Genomic DNA, 17,068 nt, shown 5'->3' on the forward strand with positions numbered 1-17,068 from the left:
CATCATCTACAAGAACACAAGGTTGGCTTTTGAATCCTCCGTGTAAATTAGTCAAGATTCTGTAACATAGTGTGTATTATAGGCTTGTCTCGACCTGGTCGCGATCCCTTTGCTTAAAATGCAAGAAAGGGTGTCTTTTTTCCATGTACGGACAGTGAAGAATCAACTGCCTAGGAAAATGTTAAGCTTCCTACTGCTTGGTTTCTGCATCACATCAATTATGTGGTGTTTGTGCAAAGTCTGTTAATATTTGGATCCATAAATCTCTGTGTATTTGTTGAGTTCCAAATCCCCTCGATTCCAAATCTTTATAAGTTGAAGTTCTAAATTCCAAATTCTAAGTAGTATCTAACGTATTTTTTGTGATAATGGTAACATTTTTTATTCTAAATTTCAATGTTACTAAGTGTAAAAATTTAGTTATATCTTGAAAAGTTTGTATCATTCAGGTGTAATATATTTTGGAATAATTATGAAGTATTTAATATAAAAAGTAGGTATTGGAATTGTGGTAAATATTTTTTCTGAATCAATGAACTCCTTTGCCACACAGTATCTTGTGAAATTCAAATCCAATGAATCTCAATCTGGTGAGAAGATCAAAAGCCTAATTTTAATAACGTACGTACGGAGTTCACCAATTCATATATGAGATCCGAACTCCTCCCACCATTAGAATCTGACAATCTCCTTCCCTCTCCGTCAATGTCAGCTGTACCTTGTGTCGATCCACAGTTCATTTACACTCTCATCATGTTGTCAGTGTAACAGCTCCATTATCTGATCTCACCTAACTTTCGTAGCTTTACTCTCTATTTTCATCGCGATTTCTCATTATTATTCAAGGTTGATTTCTCATTGAGCGATGATTATGGGTTTCCGCCTTTGATTTCTCTATTACGGTCGCAATTTACCCAAATCCAGCTCAGATTCTAGTGTTGCGCGTATCAGATTCAGAAACCATAATGGCTTCTATTAGATTGGAGGCATCTAAGCCATACTACGCTACCAGCAGTCTTGTCATAGGCTATGCTCTCTGCTCTAGCTTACTTGCTGTTATCAACAAGTTTGCGGTCGCCAAGTTTAATTACCCGGGACTACTCACTGCTTTGCAGTACCTCACATCTGCTCTTGGGGTCTGGATATTGGGGAAATTAGGGTTCTTGGCACACGATCCATTCGTGCTGGAGACTGCTAAGAAGTTCTTTCCTGCGGCATTCGTGTTTTACTTGGCTATATTCACTAACACGAATCTCCTTCGCCACGCCAATGTGGATACATTCATAGTCTTTAGATCTCTCACTCCCCTTTTGGTGGCAATTGCAGATACTGTGTTTAGGAGACAGCCGTGTCCCTCCAAGTTAACGTTTTTATCCTTGGTGATCATATTGGGCGCTGCGGTTGGGTATGTAGCAACGGATAACGGGTTCACATTAACGGCCTATTCTTGGGCATTAGCATATCTAGTGACCATTACCACTGAAATGGTTTACATCAAGCACATGGTGACGAATCTTGGTTTGAATACATGGGGATTTGTGTTTTACAATAATTTGTTGTCCCTGATGATGGCACCTGTCTTTTGGATTGTGACCGGAGAGTATGTTGATGTGCTTATGGCTATAGGAAGGTCGAGTGGTGGGGATTTGTTCAATCCGGTTGCCTTTTTTGCTGTCTCCTTGTCTTGTGTGTTTGGGTTGCTTATTAGTTTCTTTGGCTTTGCAGCTAGAAAGGCTATCTCAGCTACTGCATTCACAGTTACCGGTGTGGTGAACAAGTTTTTGACGGTTGCCATTAATGTGTTGATTTGGGATAAGCACGCTACCCCAATTGGTTTGGTGTGCTTGCTCTTGACTCTTGCTGGAGGGATTCTCTATCAGCAATCAGTCACCGGAGGAGCTGGAAATTCTTCCAAGCAGCTAGAGTCTGGACTATCCAACCAAATTGACCAGAACAACAGTGCCGATGGTTATTCAGATGAGGATGATGAAAAAGGCATTTCTGATAAAATTTCTGGTGTATGAACTTTACTTCCATAAGCTGAGGCTGCTTATGTGAATTTTGAGGCATACGGTCGTGACTTGATAATATAACTCTGTTCTCAGCATATATTTTGTATTTTAGTGTTCATGGCTCACTAGTCCGATATTTTAAAACTATACATGGAATTTTCAATATAGCTTGCTTATTTGCTTTATGCTTGATGGTTCAAGTTTGGTTTTTAACTTGTGTGAAAAACATATTGTATGTCGTGTGAATTGAGGATTTAGATCTGTACACATTTTTCTATTATGCATTTTGGGTTGCCCTTCGTTATCAAATCTGATATTCTGTTTCTTTATTGCTATAAGTAAACAATAACTGTGGTTTTGGTCAACCATTTCCAGATGTTTTCGCATGTATTTTGAGAACTTGAGCACAATGTTCTTTATGGTTGATTCTTGGCAAGCTAATGGGTTTGTTCCTCCTATTGGAACATGGTATCATGTAATCAGTAATGTTAAAAGATTTGAGTGCAACACAGAATAAGGTTGATATTATGAACAACCTTGGGGATGTTTCGATCTGTTTTGCCTTGCTGACTCTGGTTAGCAAAACAGGGGCTGTAGTTAAGCTTTAAATTGTCTCAAATGTGGTAATCATACCCCGTCAACACAAAAGTAATTAAATGATAATGTGTTTCGATCTTTCCTTCCTGAATTCCCCAGTTGAAGAGAGAGATTGAAACAGTTTATCCTTGAGGCTTGTATTGTGATTTGTAATATTAATAATTCCTGATGTCAATTCATAACTGTTGAATATCATAAAGAGAGACGGAACCATGTTTATATTTTCTCTGTTTTCCACAAGCATAGCATCCTTTCTCGAGTTCTTTTTTATGGTAATTTTGTCACTCTAGAAGAACATAAGTGGAAAATGACCCGCTTACATGATGCATCTTTATGCCGAGAAATAGTAACTCAACTATTTGTAGCGATAAATTAAAAAAAAATCGTGCCTGATGAAAATGACATAAGTCTTTAAATCCTATTGCTAGTTTATGTTGGTTTATATATATTATCTAATCAACTGCCATAATTTTCTATAATATGTTGGAAAATGATTATGCACTCTCTGTTCCACGCATAATTTTTTTCACACTATCTGGGCTCACATGTCTTTTCACGGATGAAAATCAGTACAAAACATTGAAAATATATGTCTAATAATCTAACATCGATTATGGGTCCCATCGCAAATGCATAGTTGTTGGTGGAGCTCAGGTCCTGGAATTGTTATGCTTAGGTTATGTATTAAAATGTGAAGGGTTGGGTTTCAATTGAGAATTGTCTCTTCGTACTGTTATAATTGGCATGATCAACTTAATTATACCAGCCCCTAGCACACTGGCATTGCATGTAGTGCATAGTTATTTATTCATTCATATAATATGTAGAACAGTTTCTTATCAGCACTAAAGGGCTAGGACTTGTAAATATGATAAATTGATTTTCGCTCAACAAGATAATTCGATTATATTATATCTCATTTATCCATTGTGATATGATGTTACTCATCACAATCATATGGTTGTACCCGTAATTCATGATCTTGTCAAAAAATTGATCATGTTTATTGATTTATTTTTATTTTATTTTTTCTCCAATGCTTGCTAATAAAATTTATTTCACTATAGATACATGTTTTCAGATTTTGATGAAACTGAAATTGTGGTTTGTTGCTGGAAATTTGACTGCCCTGAGTTGGATAGGATTGGCAATATCTTGTTTTGGCTGATTATTTTTTTTCTAATTAGTACATTTTATTATTTAAATTTTTTACAGCTAATTCAGTATAAGCTATTTAAAATATGACAAAAGCATTCCGAGATTCAGACTTATAGTATAGGATTGGACATCAATTGATGCTCTGTTTTATGTATCATATGCAGTATATGTTTGTCTGACATTTTATGCCCATCTTTTCTGGAATTTCTTTTATCTGAACATGAAGTTTTTTGACTTCTATTCAACATCCATCTTGAAGTTTGCTCAATTAATCGGATGCCCTCAGAAAGCACCATCTTTTCCACTGCAAAAGGTTCTAATTTGTGTTGTAAATTTGCAGTTCATGTTAGATCAGTTTCCAATATGAATAAGTATCTCATTAAGATTAAATGGTTTGAGCACTTATAGGAAAGCAGAAAGTCACACTTGTGATATGTTCATTGTGCTGCCCTCTGCAGGCTAATCCATTTTATTTATTTACCATTTTAATTCTTTCACTGTTGGATGAGAACAGTTGCATTGTGTTTCTCTCTGTTGCAACTGTCCCGATGCAAGATTCAAATTTTAGCTAATTCTTGGTGGGCAGGCTTTCTTTGCGCAGATAAATATGAGCTTGAAAGAGGGCAAAGATGGACCGGATGAACCATAAATACAGAAACAAGTGGATGCAAGGAGAACTTACACGCAAAAAGAAACGAGATAATTTCCTAAGTAACAGCACCAAGTTGAGTAATTGTAAACTATAAAATATTAAATCAGAAACAGATCAGTACTATAATTTCCTAAAGAACTATCTGTTTCGATATTGAAACCACGGGGTTGAGTAGTGAGTTTGATCTGGTAATTGAGATAGCATTTCAAGATCTTCGAGGGGGTGAAAACAGCACTTTTCAGACTCTTGTCAATCCAGAGCGTGGAGCGACAAATACACGTTTTCATGGCATTTCTAATCAACCCACACGGTGAAGAGATCAAATGTACCCAGGTACTTTACAAAACGATCACGTCTATACTTGCATAAAACGTTGGTGTTTCCTTGTGTGATTTATGGCCAAGAAATTGACTATTAAGCATAGATAGGATTGAATTTGGATCTAGTGTTTTGGTGTTTCCAACCGCTCTACAGTGCACAGCACCATGTTGTGCACTATAGAGGATACAAATCTAGATTATTATGCTGCTGAATGAATTTTGACAGTCGCTCTATCGGGATGCATAATTTACTGATAGTTACCATTTTTGTTTTAATCTGCATCTAACCTGATCTGAAATTTCTCCTTATGATTGAGTCTCTACCACTTTTGTTCAAACTCATTTTCTGAACAACCACAGATGATGTTTATTTTCATTTTCGCTATTCTCGGCAAAATATTCTTTAAAAATGTGTTTATAATGATTGTATTACAAAATGTGGTTTTGTTTGGTTCTTTCTTCTAAACAAGACATCTTTTACTCTGATGTATGGGGAGAATATTATATAGAGAGTTATTTTTGGGTGTGATGAAAAATTGAATTAAATTTAATGATTATGTTCGGAAATGCAAAAATGAACGAAAATATATTTTGGGAGAGAAACCAAAAATGATACAAGATATTTAATTTAATTTCCTCAGATGAAAACGATATCCAGAAAATTGAATCCAAACAATGCTTCTGGCGAAAGAACGCTGAAATGTAAAGCTTTTGTCTAATCAATGTATGGCTTATGTCTCACTCTGTCTTGGTTTTGTAGGATGAAGGACCTATTCCTATCATACTCCAGTATGTTAAAAAGCCATCAAATTCCTGGTGGAGTCGTTTTGTTCATAGCTCATAATGGCCGCACTTTTGACGTTCCTTTCTGAAAAATGAGTTTAGACGATCTTCACATAAGATTCCTAAAGATTGGTTGTTCGCTGACACTCTTCCACTGGCTCGTGCATTGATGGAGTCCAAAGGTTTCCTTTTTTCTTTTTCACTTGCCTCTCTTGTGCATAAAATTAATAGACAACCATATTAAATGTTAAAGTCAAATGTCATTTTACTGCCAGAATTGAAGGTTCCTTCAAAGACATCATTGCAATCCCTAAGGGAACACTATAACATTCCATTGGTTAGGTCTGCCAATAGAGCTCTATCGGATGTGCGCTTGTTAGCATTAGTTCTACAAAGGTTGACTTCTGACCTTAAATTGCCGATATCGGACCTGATCTGGGGGTCATTCAAGTAGGAGACCGAAGGCCCCATTGTCGGTGCTGTTGGTGGAGATTTATTTGAGTTGGACTAGTAGGAAGACAAACCAAACACCACCAGATTTACCCCATCTCATATTCTCAAGAAATATGAATAATTCCCACCTATACACTCGCTTTTTTGTAGTACCGATTCTTTCAAATCATTATACTGACTATTTTAAATTAGATTCTTTCAAGGCATTGAATGAAACTGTGTTAGTTTTACACGGGGTTGATTGGATTATGTCCCAATTGAAGTTGTATTAGTGCGTTATCGATACGGTGTGAGCCGATTGCTGGGAGTGAGATCTACCCAAGTTGGTTGTACTCAGTGATCTAAAAAGCAGTATGCGAACATTTATCTACCGACTAGATGTTGCCTAGGCGTTTCGTTTTTTAAAAAAAGTTAAAATTTGGCCAGCAGCTTAATTTCATGAGATGGAGATATGAACCTGATTTGTGATTGGTGGATATATTATCACTCTTACTTTATTTACGTGGGACAGTGGACAGACATGTGAGAGACATCATATATGTATGGATAATTATAAATGGTTTCTAAATTAAAGTATAGAACTTACAAAATGCTAGTTTTTCTCCCCTGTTGGATTATTGGATTATTTATCATGTTGGCTAAATAAAGAAACTCTTTCTCCAAAAACACCATATTTGCTCTTCATCATTTCGAGGAGATTAGGAGAGTATGGAAATTTCATCAAACATCAACCATTACACGCTCGTGGTCTCAGTTAATCTTCTTGTTATGCTTCCGGGCATACCTCTGGTTCCTCAAGAATTTTAGGGTCAATCTTTTTGGCAGGATTTTGTGTTTCATAAACTCACCTTTTATATAGGTCACTCGCGGGAGGACGTAACTGGCAGAAGAGAGAAGCCCAAGTCAATTTTTATTGATGCTACTTTTTTTCGTCCTTGAATTTGTGTGTATACTAACTAATACATTGCATCACATGAACACATGGGAGACTCGGATTGACTTTTTGCATAAAAGTTGATTTGTAATGATCGCTTAAGTAGTTGCACTTTAAACTGCTATAAAGGGGCTTAGCTGAAAGTAGAACTCTACCATGATTAAATTTTGTCTTCAACGCAGCTTCAATTTCAGCTCCTTCACTGCATTTATAAAAGACGAGTTTTCAAATTTACCTATAATTTAATCAAATTACTAACAGTCGATTTCATGAAGACGTGTGCATTTGGATTTTATCTACATGAATAATAAACGTTCCTCTGATAGTAAAAAATGGAGAAATATGAACCATTTGTATATAAAAATAACAAAATTTTAAAAGTGACGAAGGAATATTGATAAAATAGCATGGAAACCGGCTGCCTCTTCCGCGTTTTCATCTATCAACAACAAATGGTACCAGCAGCCCTTCACTTCTAAAACACTCGCTATCTTCTAAAACACTCGCTATCTCTATCGTGAACATGAAAGGAAAAAGCTCCTGTTCTATCTGAAAGTAGCAACTTTCAGTTCCAATTTTTGTTCTAAATAATTTTCCGCTCTTGTTCCATGTATGCAAATGAGTGACTTGAATCTGTAAAACAAATTTAAAAATGATTTAGTTAACATATATCAGCCGTCCAGAAACGCATATCCGGCTTTGGAACATGTTTGTAGATGATCGCGTGAGACGGGATCAACCCTGCTATCTGCAAAGAATATGAACTTGGGACAGCCCATTTCTGATAAACCAGTCCATAATAGATGAACATGATAACAGGTAAGGGTTGTGTGTGCATTTGTTATACTGCTTTGGTCCTCAAGAACATGTGCAGCTAAAATGGCGTTCGCAGAGGTCCCTGCAATGTCCTTGAAGATACTGGAGCCTGCATCCATGAAGTTTCAAAGTAATTAAAAAACATGAGGCAGGAACGAGAGTAAATGAGACACGTGGAAATTATAGAACATTAAAATTATTATTAATGCAAACATTATATTTCTAAGGGAGAGATGAACCTCTCTAAATTGAAAGGGTGATATGCTAGCTTCAGATCCAGTGTTCGATGTACCACTGCAAGGATAAAGTTGCTGATGACACGTATCCCGACCGATTCTTTCATTGATACCAACAAATTCATCATGTGCCAAACCATCAAATGTTTGATTCGTGGATGTAGAAGCTTGATTATGAAGTACATGTCCCCTCAAACTGCTTACTCTTGGCGAAATGACTTCCCTACGATACAACAAAGGCATGGAATTGTCCGGTAACCTTCCCTGGCGATGAGTGTTTTGTGGTACCATTCTTGATTGAGTAACCGTGTGTTGATGTGCTAATGCCCCATCACGGGTAATTTGAGAACCAAAAAGGCTAATCGCAGTCACAGGGGAAACAGCACCATTTCCGTCTAATTGTCTACTCCTGTTATTAAGAAGTTGATGGATCTGTCTCTGAATTCGACGTCTTTCAAACAAGGTAAATGCACCTGATCCAGAACCAGGTGATGTAGCCTGAGTATCTCCATTAGAATGTCTTGGGGATGGAGAAGGTATGGCTACTTGAGTCTGGGGGGTTTCAGGCACGTATAATTCATTGAGATCAAAAGTTTCACGGACAGTGACAACAGGTGATGAGATAACAGGCAAACTGTTACATGCTCCAAGATCAGGAGTAGGATTCAAATGTGGAGCATTCAAGGAAGCAAGAGCTGTAGGCCTACAGCCATCGCAATACCAATTTCCTTCAGGTACTTCACGTCCAAGACCAACACAATAAGAATGCGCAGGCGAATCACAGATGTCACAAAGAAGCATAAGAGCATCATCCCCACCTTGCAGGCATTCAGTACAAAGAACATTCTCATATGGATCAAGGTAGCCCCTAAGCTCTTCCTCCGATGGTTGATACACCTGAAAAGTGTCATCGATACTAGGACAAATAAGTATATATTTTGGCAGCTAAACAATTATAAATATCCTAAACTTAAAAAAGATGGTTTCATTCTGATACCTGATCCCTCTCAGGAACCTGAAAAAATGAATCCCTTAAATCTTGCCCACCATCATCTCGGGCAGTTCTACAAACAGTTGCAAACCTTTGTTTACAGAGGGGGCATCGTGACTCTACCTTTGACCACTCCATGATGCAAGTAAAACAAAAGTAATGACTGCAACAATTTAATATTCCCCGGACAGTTCTCTTCCCTTCTTCAGATAGACAAATCCCACAAACCTGCTTTCCTACTGCGACATTCATGTCTACCACCTTTTCCTTGCCCTTCCTTCCTGGGCATTTTCTTTGCAAAGGCAAAAATTCTACTTCTTTAATCATCTTCAAAGCATTTGAACTCCTAGAGCTAGTGGCCACGCTTCCACAGAATTCACTAGCCTCTCTAACTTGTTCTCTCTCTTCTTCAGAGACTGTGTATTCACAATCAATTGACCCAGTACTCACAAAATCTGAATCAAAATCCAAACTCGGTTTTCTCCTCCTCCCTCGAACTGGTTTAGGGAGCTTTTTCTTCATCAGCGACACAGGATTCTTAACCGGAGACTCACCATGATCAGACCTACTTCTTTTCCTGGAATTTTTTTTTATCATAGGTTCCTTCCTTTTAGTCTTCTTGAAGACCTCAGTACTCCTCTTTCCCCTATTCCCTCTGGCAATCTGAGTCTCCCAAACCCTGAGCCTGCCAACCTTATTCTTTTTAGTGACAGGTAACTCTTCCTCGTCAAAGCCATCAATCTCATCTGGTGTAAATTCCTCGTCATCGTCTTCGTACGAATCATCATAATCGCTTTCTTCCTCTTCTTCTTGATATGAAACTTTAGTTCTCTTTCTAGGCTTCTCCGTGTAACCGCCATTCTTTTTTTCAATAACTTTTCTTGGTATTTTGACTTCAAAATCATTCGGTTCCTGTTGATACAAATCTTCGATATCATCGTCTTCCTCTTCTTGAAAGGACAGCTTATGTTTTCTTTTCGGCTTAGAGACAAAAAAAAAGTCGTCGTCATCATCATCATCACAATCCTCTTCTTCACTATAAAATACCTTTTTCTTTCTTCCCTTTGCAAAACTGTTCTTTCTCCCTTGAAAACACTTTCCGCCTCCAGGTTTCCTGACCTTTTTTATCGTAACCGAATCCTCCTCCTCCTCTTCCTCCGCCATAAATTCTCCTAAACTTTCATCTGATTCATCCTCAGCAAGAGAACAATCTTCATCCTCTGACTCATAAAAATCCTCATCTTCACCCACAGTGTAATCTTCATCGGACTCATCCGAACCTTTTCTACTCAATGGAATGTTGTTCCTGGCCTCCCGCTTCAATCCAAATTTTCCTCCCCTAGCCATCAGGCTATGCACCAACAAAATCAGAAGAAAGGATTAAATACTGTGTATACAACAACCTGTAGATTGAGATAAAATAAAAAACCATTATGGCAATCCAAAATACATCCGGAATCAACGTATTATTTCATTCTCTCATAAGATTTTTCCAGCCGCAGACCTTTCCAAATTCATAAAACTTGCCCAATTTCTCTTTAAGCCCTAAATGAACTACTAAAAAAACATTTACCTTTGATTTCTGCATCATGGAAACCCCTATCCCCACCAAAAAGAAAAAAAAAAGATAAACAAATTAAGCACCAATAGCTGAAGAACAGCAAATCTACAATAAATGATCAAAATTCGTAATCTACACTTACTAAACTCAACAGGGAAATCATTCGATCGAGATTCTCAATAAAACACAAAAAAAACATAGATAAGAAAAGAAAGAAAATTGAACATCCCAAATAAGTAAAAAAAAGCTCCCAAAAATGTTAATCTCCGAGCTCCTCTTTGTAATGAATATCCAAAATCAATCAGATTCCCCCAAGAGACAATAAATCCCCAAACCAACCCCAGATCGAAAAAGAACAATTTCATCGTCTGGTCAAAAACCATATCCCAATCAAAACAATATGAACATTCAACCATCCAAGAAATCATCGACAAAACAATTCAGCTAGCAGAACACAAATTCTAATCCGGAATTCAAAAAATCAATATCAATTCCAGGGATAGACAAAATACCGTAGAGCCCAAATAATCAAGCTGCTGTATCATCCACAGAAGAAGAGAGGAGTGGGAATTCCATACCCAGATTAATAGCAAATTAGGAAACAAAAATTGGGGAAATTTACAATCCTACTGAGAGGAAGAGAAACGGTTGAGGAGTTTGCAGCATCTCTCTCTTTATATATTTATATAAATAATAATTAAATAACATAACGTATTCTATTTCTCATTTTAAAAGGAAAAAACAAAGAAGAAGCTCTATTTACTGCTTTAAATTTTAATTACATGCCTTTAAGCACAATAACTCTCGTAAATCGGATCTTCAACTTGACTCGATTTATTAAAATCAGTTACATTTTACGTTATTTTTTATTTTAAATATAGATCGAGTTGATCTATTTCACAAAAATATACGTGTGAGAACGTTTTACAAAAAAATTACTTTTAAAAATATGTGAAATTTGATCGGAAAAGCACGTCTAAAACATTTCCATAAAAGTATTGTTTACAAAAAAAGTTTAAGAAGTTTTAAAATAAATACGTGTTTCAACAACTAGTATACAAAAATATTTTAATAGTTAAAAATTATTAAGGAAAAGATGTTTTTGTACAACTATTCTATAAAAATCTATTAATCATTCTATTTTTCTTATTTTCAGTTTATTACTTGTTTGACCCATGTTTTTTTTTAAAAAAATTTAAATACATCAAAATTTATCTCTAAGTTATTTTTTAGCTATCATATTCGAAGAACAATTTTTTTAAAATATTTCCATAAATTTTTTACAAAAATCATATCGACGTACTTAAAAAAAAAAAATTCACTTGTAATCGTGCAAAAGTTTTCTTAGATATTTTTAGAATAGTTTTCTTAGAATATCGAGACCGCCTCTGATGTTTTGGAATTTTTTTTCTTGTTTTGACAGAATCTCGTTACTGTTATAGAGGATTAACTTGACATGCCAGAATTAATTTAATTGCATTCAAACGAAGAAAAAAAACATTAATTCATCATGTAACCATATTTTTCATACAACATATTCTTCTTCAAATCTTTAGAATAAATACATAGGGTAAATTATATAATATTAGAATAATACGAGATAGTATTTCCTATAATAATTCAAAATCGATATATGATATAATTCAGGATGTCTCGTCTCGTCAAGTAGAATGGGCCATGAATTAAGCAAAACGGTTGTTAAAATCAGGTTCTCTCACTGTCTGTCAAAGCCTAAAGTAAAAAACACGAGTTCAAATTGATGTGGTGATGTGACCGGCCTCAAACAGAGCTAAAAAAATATTCGACATCTGGAGCATTGAAAATTTGTAGATGGCCTCTGGCCAAGAAAATCTCTCACTGGCCACCAAGCTTCCTACAATTCGTCCTGCACATAAAAATGACCCCATTATTTCACACATTTCTATACATCTAACTGTCACAAAAATACTACAAAGTAAAACCCTTACATGTACATCGTCGTCCACATCAGCTGCAGGGTCATTGTGTTCCTTAGAATCCGGTTTCAATTCATCGTCAGCTTCATGGGCTTCTGAGTCTGCATCAGAATCCTCGTCTCCATCCTCAGCCTGTAAATCAAAGGGTATAACAGGTGAGGGATCTGGGACACCTAATGATATTATTAAAAAAAGAAATAATTTGTCGCTCACATCGGAATCGATGACATCATTCTTTGACTCCTGAATAAAAATACCCAGAAAATAAAAATTGAAGTGAATCAGAAGTCAGAATCATAGTCTTATTCCAGATAAAAATACACAGTAAAAGTCAAAAAACATTTAGGCATGGTGAAAGGACACTACCAAATACGTGTTGTTCTTACCTCTTCTTTCTTCTTTTCTGCCTCGTCAAAAGCAGCCTTTTCTGCCTGCAATATCAACACCAGTCACGCATCAGCAAACAGACAACATTTTGTCTATCTAAAGTGGGGATGTTGATGTAAGAAAATAGAAGCGAGTACACAAAAACAAATAAACATACATCCTTTTGTTTGCCCCATGTTTCTTCAGCTAGCTTCTTAGCATACTCAGGGTCATCAGACACCAAGACATTGTCAAACAAAGTTCCAGATTTCACCTGTAACATTTTATGTACCCAATCAAAACAAGTAAATATAGTCAACCGGAATTAGAAAGAAACATTTAAGATTCCTGTACCTGCCACAATTCAATGCCTACGTACTTCAAATTCGGGAAAACATAGAGATTTGGGTCATCTTTGAAGTCTGCAACCACACCAAGATTGAAATTAAACAACTTCGACACTTTGGGGAACAGTAATATGCACCTGGCCCAAATGCTGAAAAAACAGCAAATCACCTGGGTTATCAATCAATGGTGCCTTCCATTTGCCACTGTAGTTGGGATTCTTAATTTTCTGGCGATGCAGAAATGGGTAATTAGCATCCACTTAATATCAAAACCGAACAAACTGAAATATGATCCAACACACCTTTGCTTCCCATGGGCCCTTGTACTCAGGGTTGGGAATCGTTGGTGCAGTCCACTCTCCATCCTCCTCATCATCCCAATCCTCAGGCTGCAAAAGCGAAGCAGTTTACACAAGCCATTAGCTACTAGGCTCTGATACATTCGTGTACAAGAAAAAAATGCAGAATTTGATTCAATAACCTTTTTGGCATCAGAATCCGGAATCTCCTTCGGAATGTCATCATAACCCTGTGGAAATAAAAAAATCAATGTCCGTGATGCCATGAAATACAGAGAACTCATAAATAACTTAGGACATTAATTTACCTCTGGCTTCTTGTCTTCAGGATCAGGAATGTATTCTTTGTCATCCCAATCTTCAGGCTATCATCAAGATATAGAAAGAACAGCATCAGAATCTAAAGTACAAGAGCATTTAAGGCTGGTAAAAAATGATGTCCTGCTGAAGTGAACCACACACCTTCTTGGCATCAGGATCCTTGATTTTCTTTGGAGGGAGAAGATCCCAGTCCGAATACAAGCTACCAGATTGCTTCTCAACATTATCAATGAGAATGCTGTAAGTAGCATCATGTCGGAGGATGAAGGTATAGACATGAGTCAGTTGGTCGGTCTCGCAGGCTACATCCTTCTTGATCAAGTGGTTCGTACCATCATAGGTAAGAATTGTGTGGACTTTCTTTGTACTGTAGCCACAGATGTCTGGTCCAAACATAATGCTGCAGTCAACCACAAAGTACAACCAATCAGTGATAATGGTCAAAGAAACTTGGTGAAAATAATATTTCACTAACAAATATTGCATGACTCATAACCTGTAAGGGGTATCACCACCAAATTTCTTTTGATCTACTTCACCACTGAGCAATTTCATGTATCCACCACCACAGTCAAGCTTCTGTTCATGCTTGACAGAGAACTGGAAAACTAAGGTCTTATCCTTGTTGCTGAGTTCAGGAAACTCTGCAGAGATGGCATAAAACCTGTAATCTTCACTGGTTTGGATACCTGGAGAAACATATTTGTACAAGAACCTCTTTTAAACATACAAGGCTACACAGTATATACAGTTAGCACACACACAAAACGATATTACTACCTTTATCATTCGGATCTCCATTCCATTTGCCAGAGGTGTAATTCCACTCTCCAGCCATACTCTCATCTTTCTTCCAATCAGATTTGACCCACCGATTTTCCCATCCATCTTAAACATTCAGCCAAACGACAATCAGAAACCATAACAACGAACATACAAAGTGGTTGCTTCATTTCATAAAAGAAATAACAAACTTTTGTCTTTTTCTTATCTAGGAAAAAAGTTGAAATCTTTTTTTCGGATACGAGGGAACTAAATATTGAATTGAAACTTGCTAGCAGTGGTGGGATAGCTCGAAGATCTGAAGTACTCAACAAGCTTGTGTGGTAATTTGTTCTCACACATCCAGATCAATCCTCATCCAGAAAATAATTACTCTCTCGAAGAATTCTCTTAAAAAGCTAGAAATCTTCTGTATCAACGGGAAATATAGTATTTTGCTACTGTTCTGTAACGAGTAGAAGACGAGGTTCATTTTGTTGTGTACATAAACCAAGGATTCTTTGACAAGTAGGACCTAAATTTACCTTCACTTAACCAACCTAGTTTACAACTGATCTACCCCGATTGACAGAAGCAAACATCTTGCAAATAGTTCTAGGCCTGTTTAAACGGATTATATAAATTAGACCGCCCAAATACCCCACTATCTGACAGTAAGCCTAAACATATACGGGCAAGTACACAATCCAAATATTTCATCTCACAGCTAAATCAAACGAAGTGTGGAGCAATCCGAGGAATAAATCATCGCAGATCTAGTCCATGTCATAGAATGAAATTCACATTGTTGCGTCAAAATAACAAAAAGGTAACCAAATCCAATGAATTATACAGGAAACTGATACCGTGGAAACGCTCTTCGAAAATACTTTAGCCGAAGAGGTGGCCAGGATAAGAGAGAAAGCAATGGATAGAGATAGAACATTAGGGTTTAGGAGTCTTGTTTGTGCAGTTGCCATTGCTGAAAGAGTGACAGAGAAATGAGACATCTCATCTTTATATACACACACATATAGTTGTAATCGAGAATGAGGTGCTCCAACGAATAAAATATTGACACGTCGCTGGCGAAACGTGGCAATCACATATTGGGAGTTACACGGTAGATAAAACTAATATGAATTCAACAAACTTGAGAGATTAATTCGCCTCTGGTTTCTCATCATCTCAATCTTCTTAAGGTGGTTGTGAATTTTTATTTTATTTTTTTAGTTTCGGAATCTAGTAATGAACATCAATGTCAGTATGACTACAGATTACAGTGGACGAACAAACCTTATTAAACATGTAGTGTAGCCACATATGCCTGATCCAAACATAATGCTGCAGATTTGACCCAACGATTTTCCCATCCATCTTAAAAGATTCAACCAACAAAAATAATCAGAACCACCAACAAGGAAATTCAGAGTTGTTATTCTACTTTATGAAGTATCTTGTCAGCATATTTCTTGTACAAAAATCTAAAGCTATATCTTTCTAAAAAGACAGACATGTCACATAAGGATAGAATGTATTTATCACTCAAAGATGTAAATTCAGTGTTTATTATCGTGCAATATCATAAGACATGTCATGTCAGAACCTCCAACAATATCAGTTTTACCAACATCGAGAAATTTTGGAACAAATCTCAGAGTTTACTATCGAGCAACATCATTAAAACAACGATGAGAAACCTTCGAAAGAAGATATTAAATTAAGAATTCTTGACTTTTTAAGATATCTAACTTATGTATTTGTCCTCTCACCTCCTCTTCCTAGCAATTCTCTTTATAATGAATCATTCAATCCCTTATTCTAATACCCTCAGATATCAAGAATTTATTACTCATCTTACCCTTTCTTGAATAGTTTTACATATCCATCTTCCATCACGCCATACACGAACCTCAAATCTAGAGGTCATTTTCCTGTCCTCAAAAATTTGAATACCGACTTCACATTGCTCCAGTCAAATAAGTCATGCATTTGCATTTTATGCTTTTTCGTATACATGTAGATTCCACATATTAAAGCAGTGTTATAAAAAGCGAGGACGTAACGAAATTTAAGTGTGAAGCTTTATAACATGCAATGAGTTGGCCAAAAGCCTGAAAATGCAATCAAACCTGTGGTTGACTGTATTAAACGTGCCTAATGCTAAGGAAAGCGCAAGGTTTTTAGTTTCACCATGAACATTACGATACTTAATATTTGCAAATTTTGACTTTAAACAATATGAAATTCTCTCCTCACGAGTCACAAGATTCTGGTTTCATTCATTTTTCTCCCAGTAGAAATTGGGATTGTTTCGAATGGCACAAAATATGAGTTATATAAAGAAAATGAGATCGAAGCAGACTCCAACAGAGTTAGACAATGTTTAGAGTTTTCTATGTGATATGATCATAGAACATTATTAGTAATTATAATTTTGACACCTTTGTATTTTTTAGAACTTGATACATATTCATGCATTCCCCCCCTTTGCTTGTTTTAGAA

General features: G+C 36.4%; 2 protein-coding genes across 3 annotated transcripts; one reads left to right on the forward strand and one right to left on the reverse strand.

Moving 5' to 3' along the window:
- The first annotated feature begins 592 nt into the window (after positions 1-592).
- Positions 593-5,977, forward strand: LOC140823944 (GDP-fucose transporter 1-like). Of its 2 annotated transcripts, XM_073185548.1 has the most exons (5): positions 593-1,638; positions 1,726-2,018; positions 4,354-4,752; positions 5,500-5,704; positions 5,798-5,977. In XM_073185548.1, exons 1-3 carry the CDS (start codon positions 966-968, stop codon positions 4,414-4,416), a joined length of 1,029 nt encoding a protein of 342 aa, XP_073041649.1. In that variant the 5' UTR covers positions 593-965; the 3' UTR covers positions 4,417-4,752; positions 5,500-5,704; positions 5,798-5,977. The 2 variants fall into 2 exon arrangements, with proteins under 2 accessions (XP_073041649.1, XP_073041648.1); XM_073185547.1 differs by having other exon boundaries at positions 593-2,018.
- A 1,173-nt stretch (positions 5,978-7,150) lies between these two features.
- On the reverse strand, positions 7,151-15,558 carry LOC140823946 (uncharacterized). Its single transcript, XM_073185550.1, is given in 15 exon segments — positions 7,151-7,834; positions 7,965-8,858; positions 8,959-10,146; positions 12,855-12,899; positions 13,013-13,108; positions 13,189-13,256; positions 13,351-13,408; positions 13,484-13,570; positions 13,663-13,710; positions 13,789-13,845; positions 13,943-14,201; positions 14,298-14,490; positions 14,582-14,689; positions 15,430-15,450; positions 15,453-15,558. Coding segments are annotated over 15 exon segments (3,264 nt in total). The 5' UTR covers positions 15,544-15,558; the 3' UTR covers positions 7,151-7,783.
- Between the last annotated feature and the right edge of the window lie 1,510 nt (positions 15,559-17,068).

This window comes from Primulina eburnea, chromosome 2 (assembly GCF_022965805.1).
Source record: "Primulina eburnea isolate SZY01 chromosome 2, ASM2296580v1, whole genome shotgun sequence".
NCBI classification, from domain to species: Eukaryota; Viridiplantae; Streptophyta; class Magnoliopsida; order Lamiales; family Gesneriaceae; genus Primulina; species Primulina eburnea.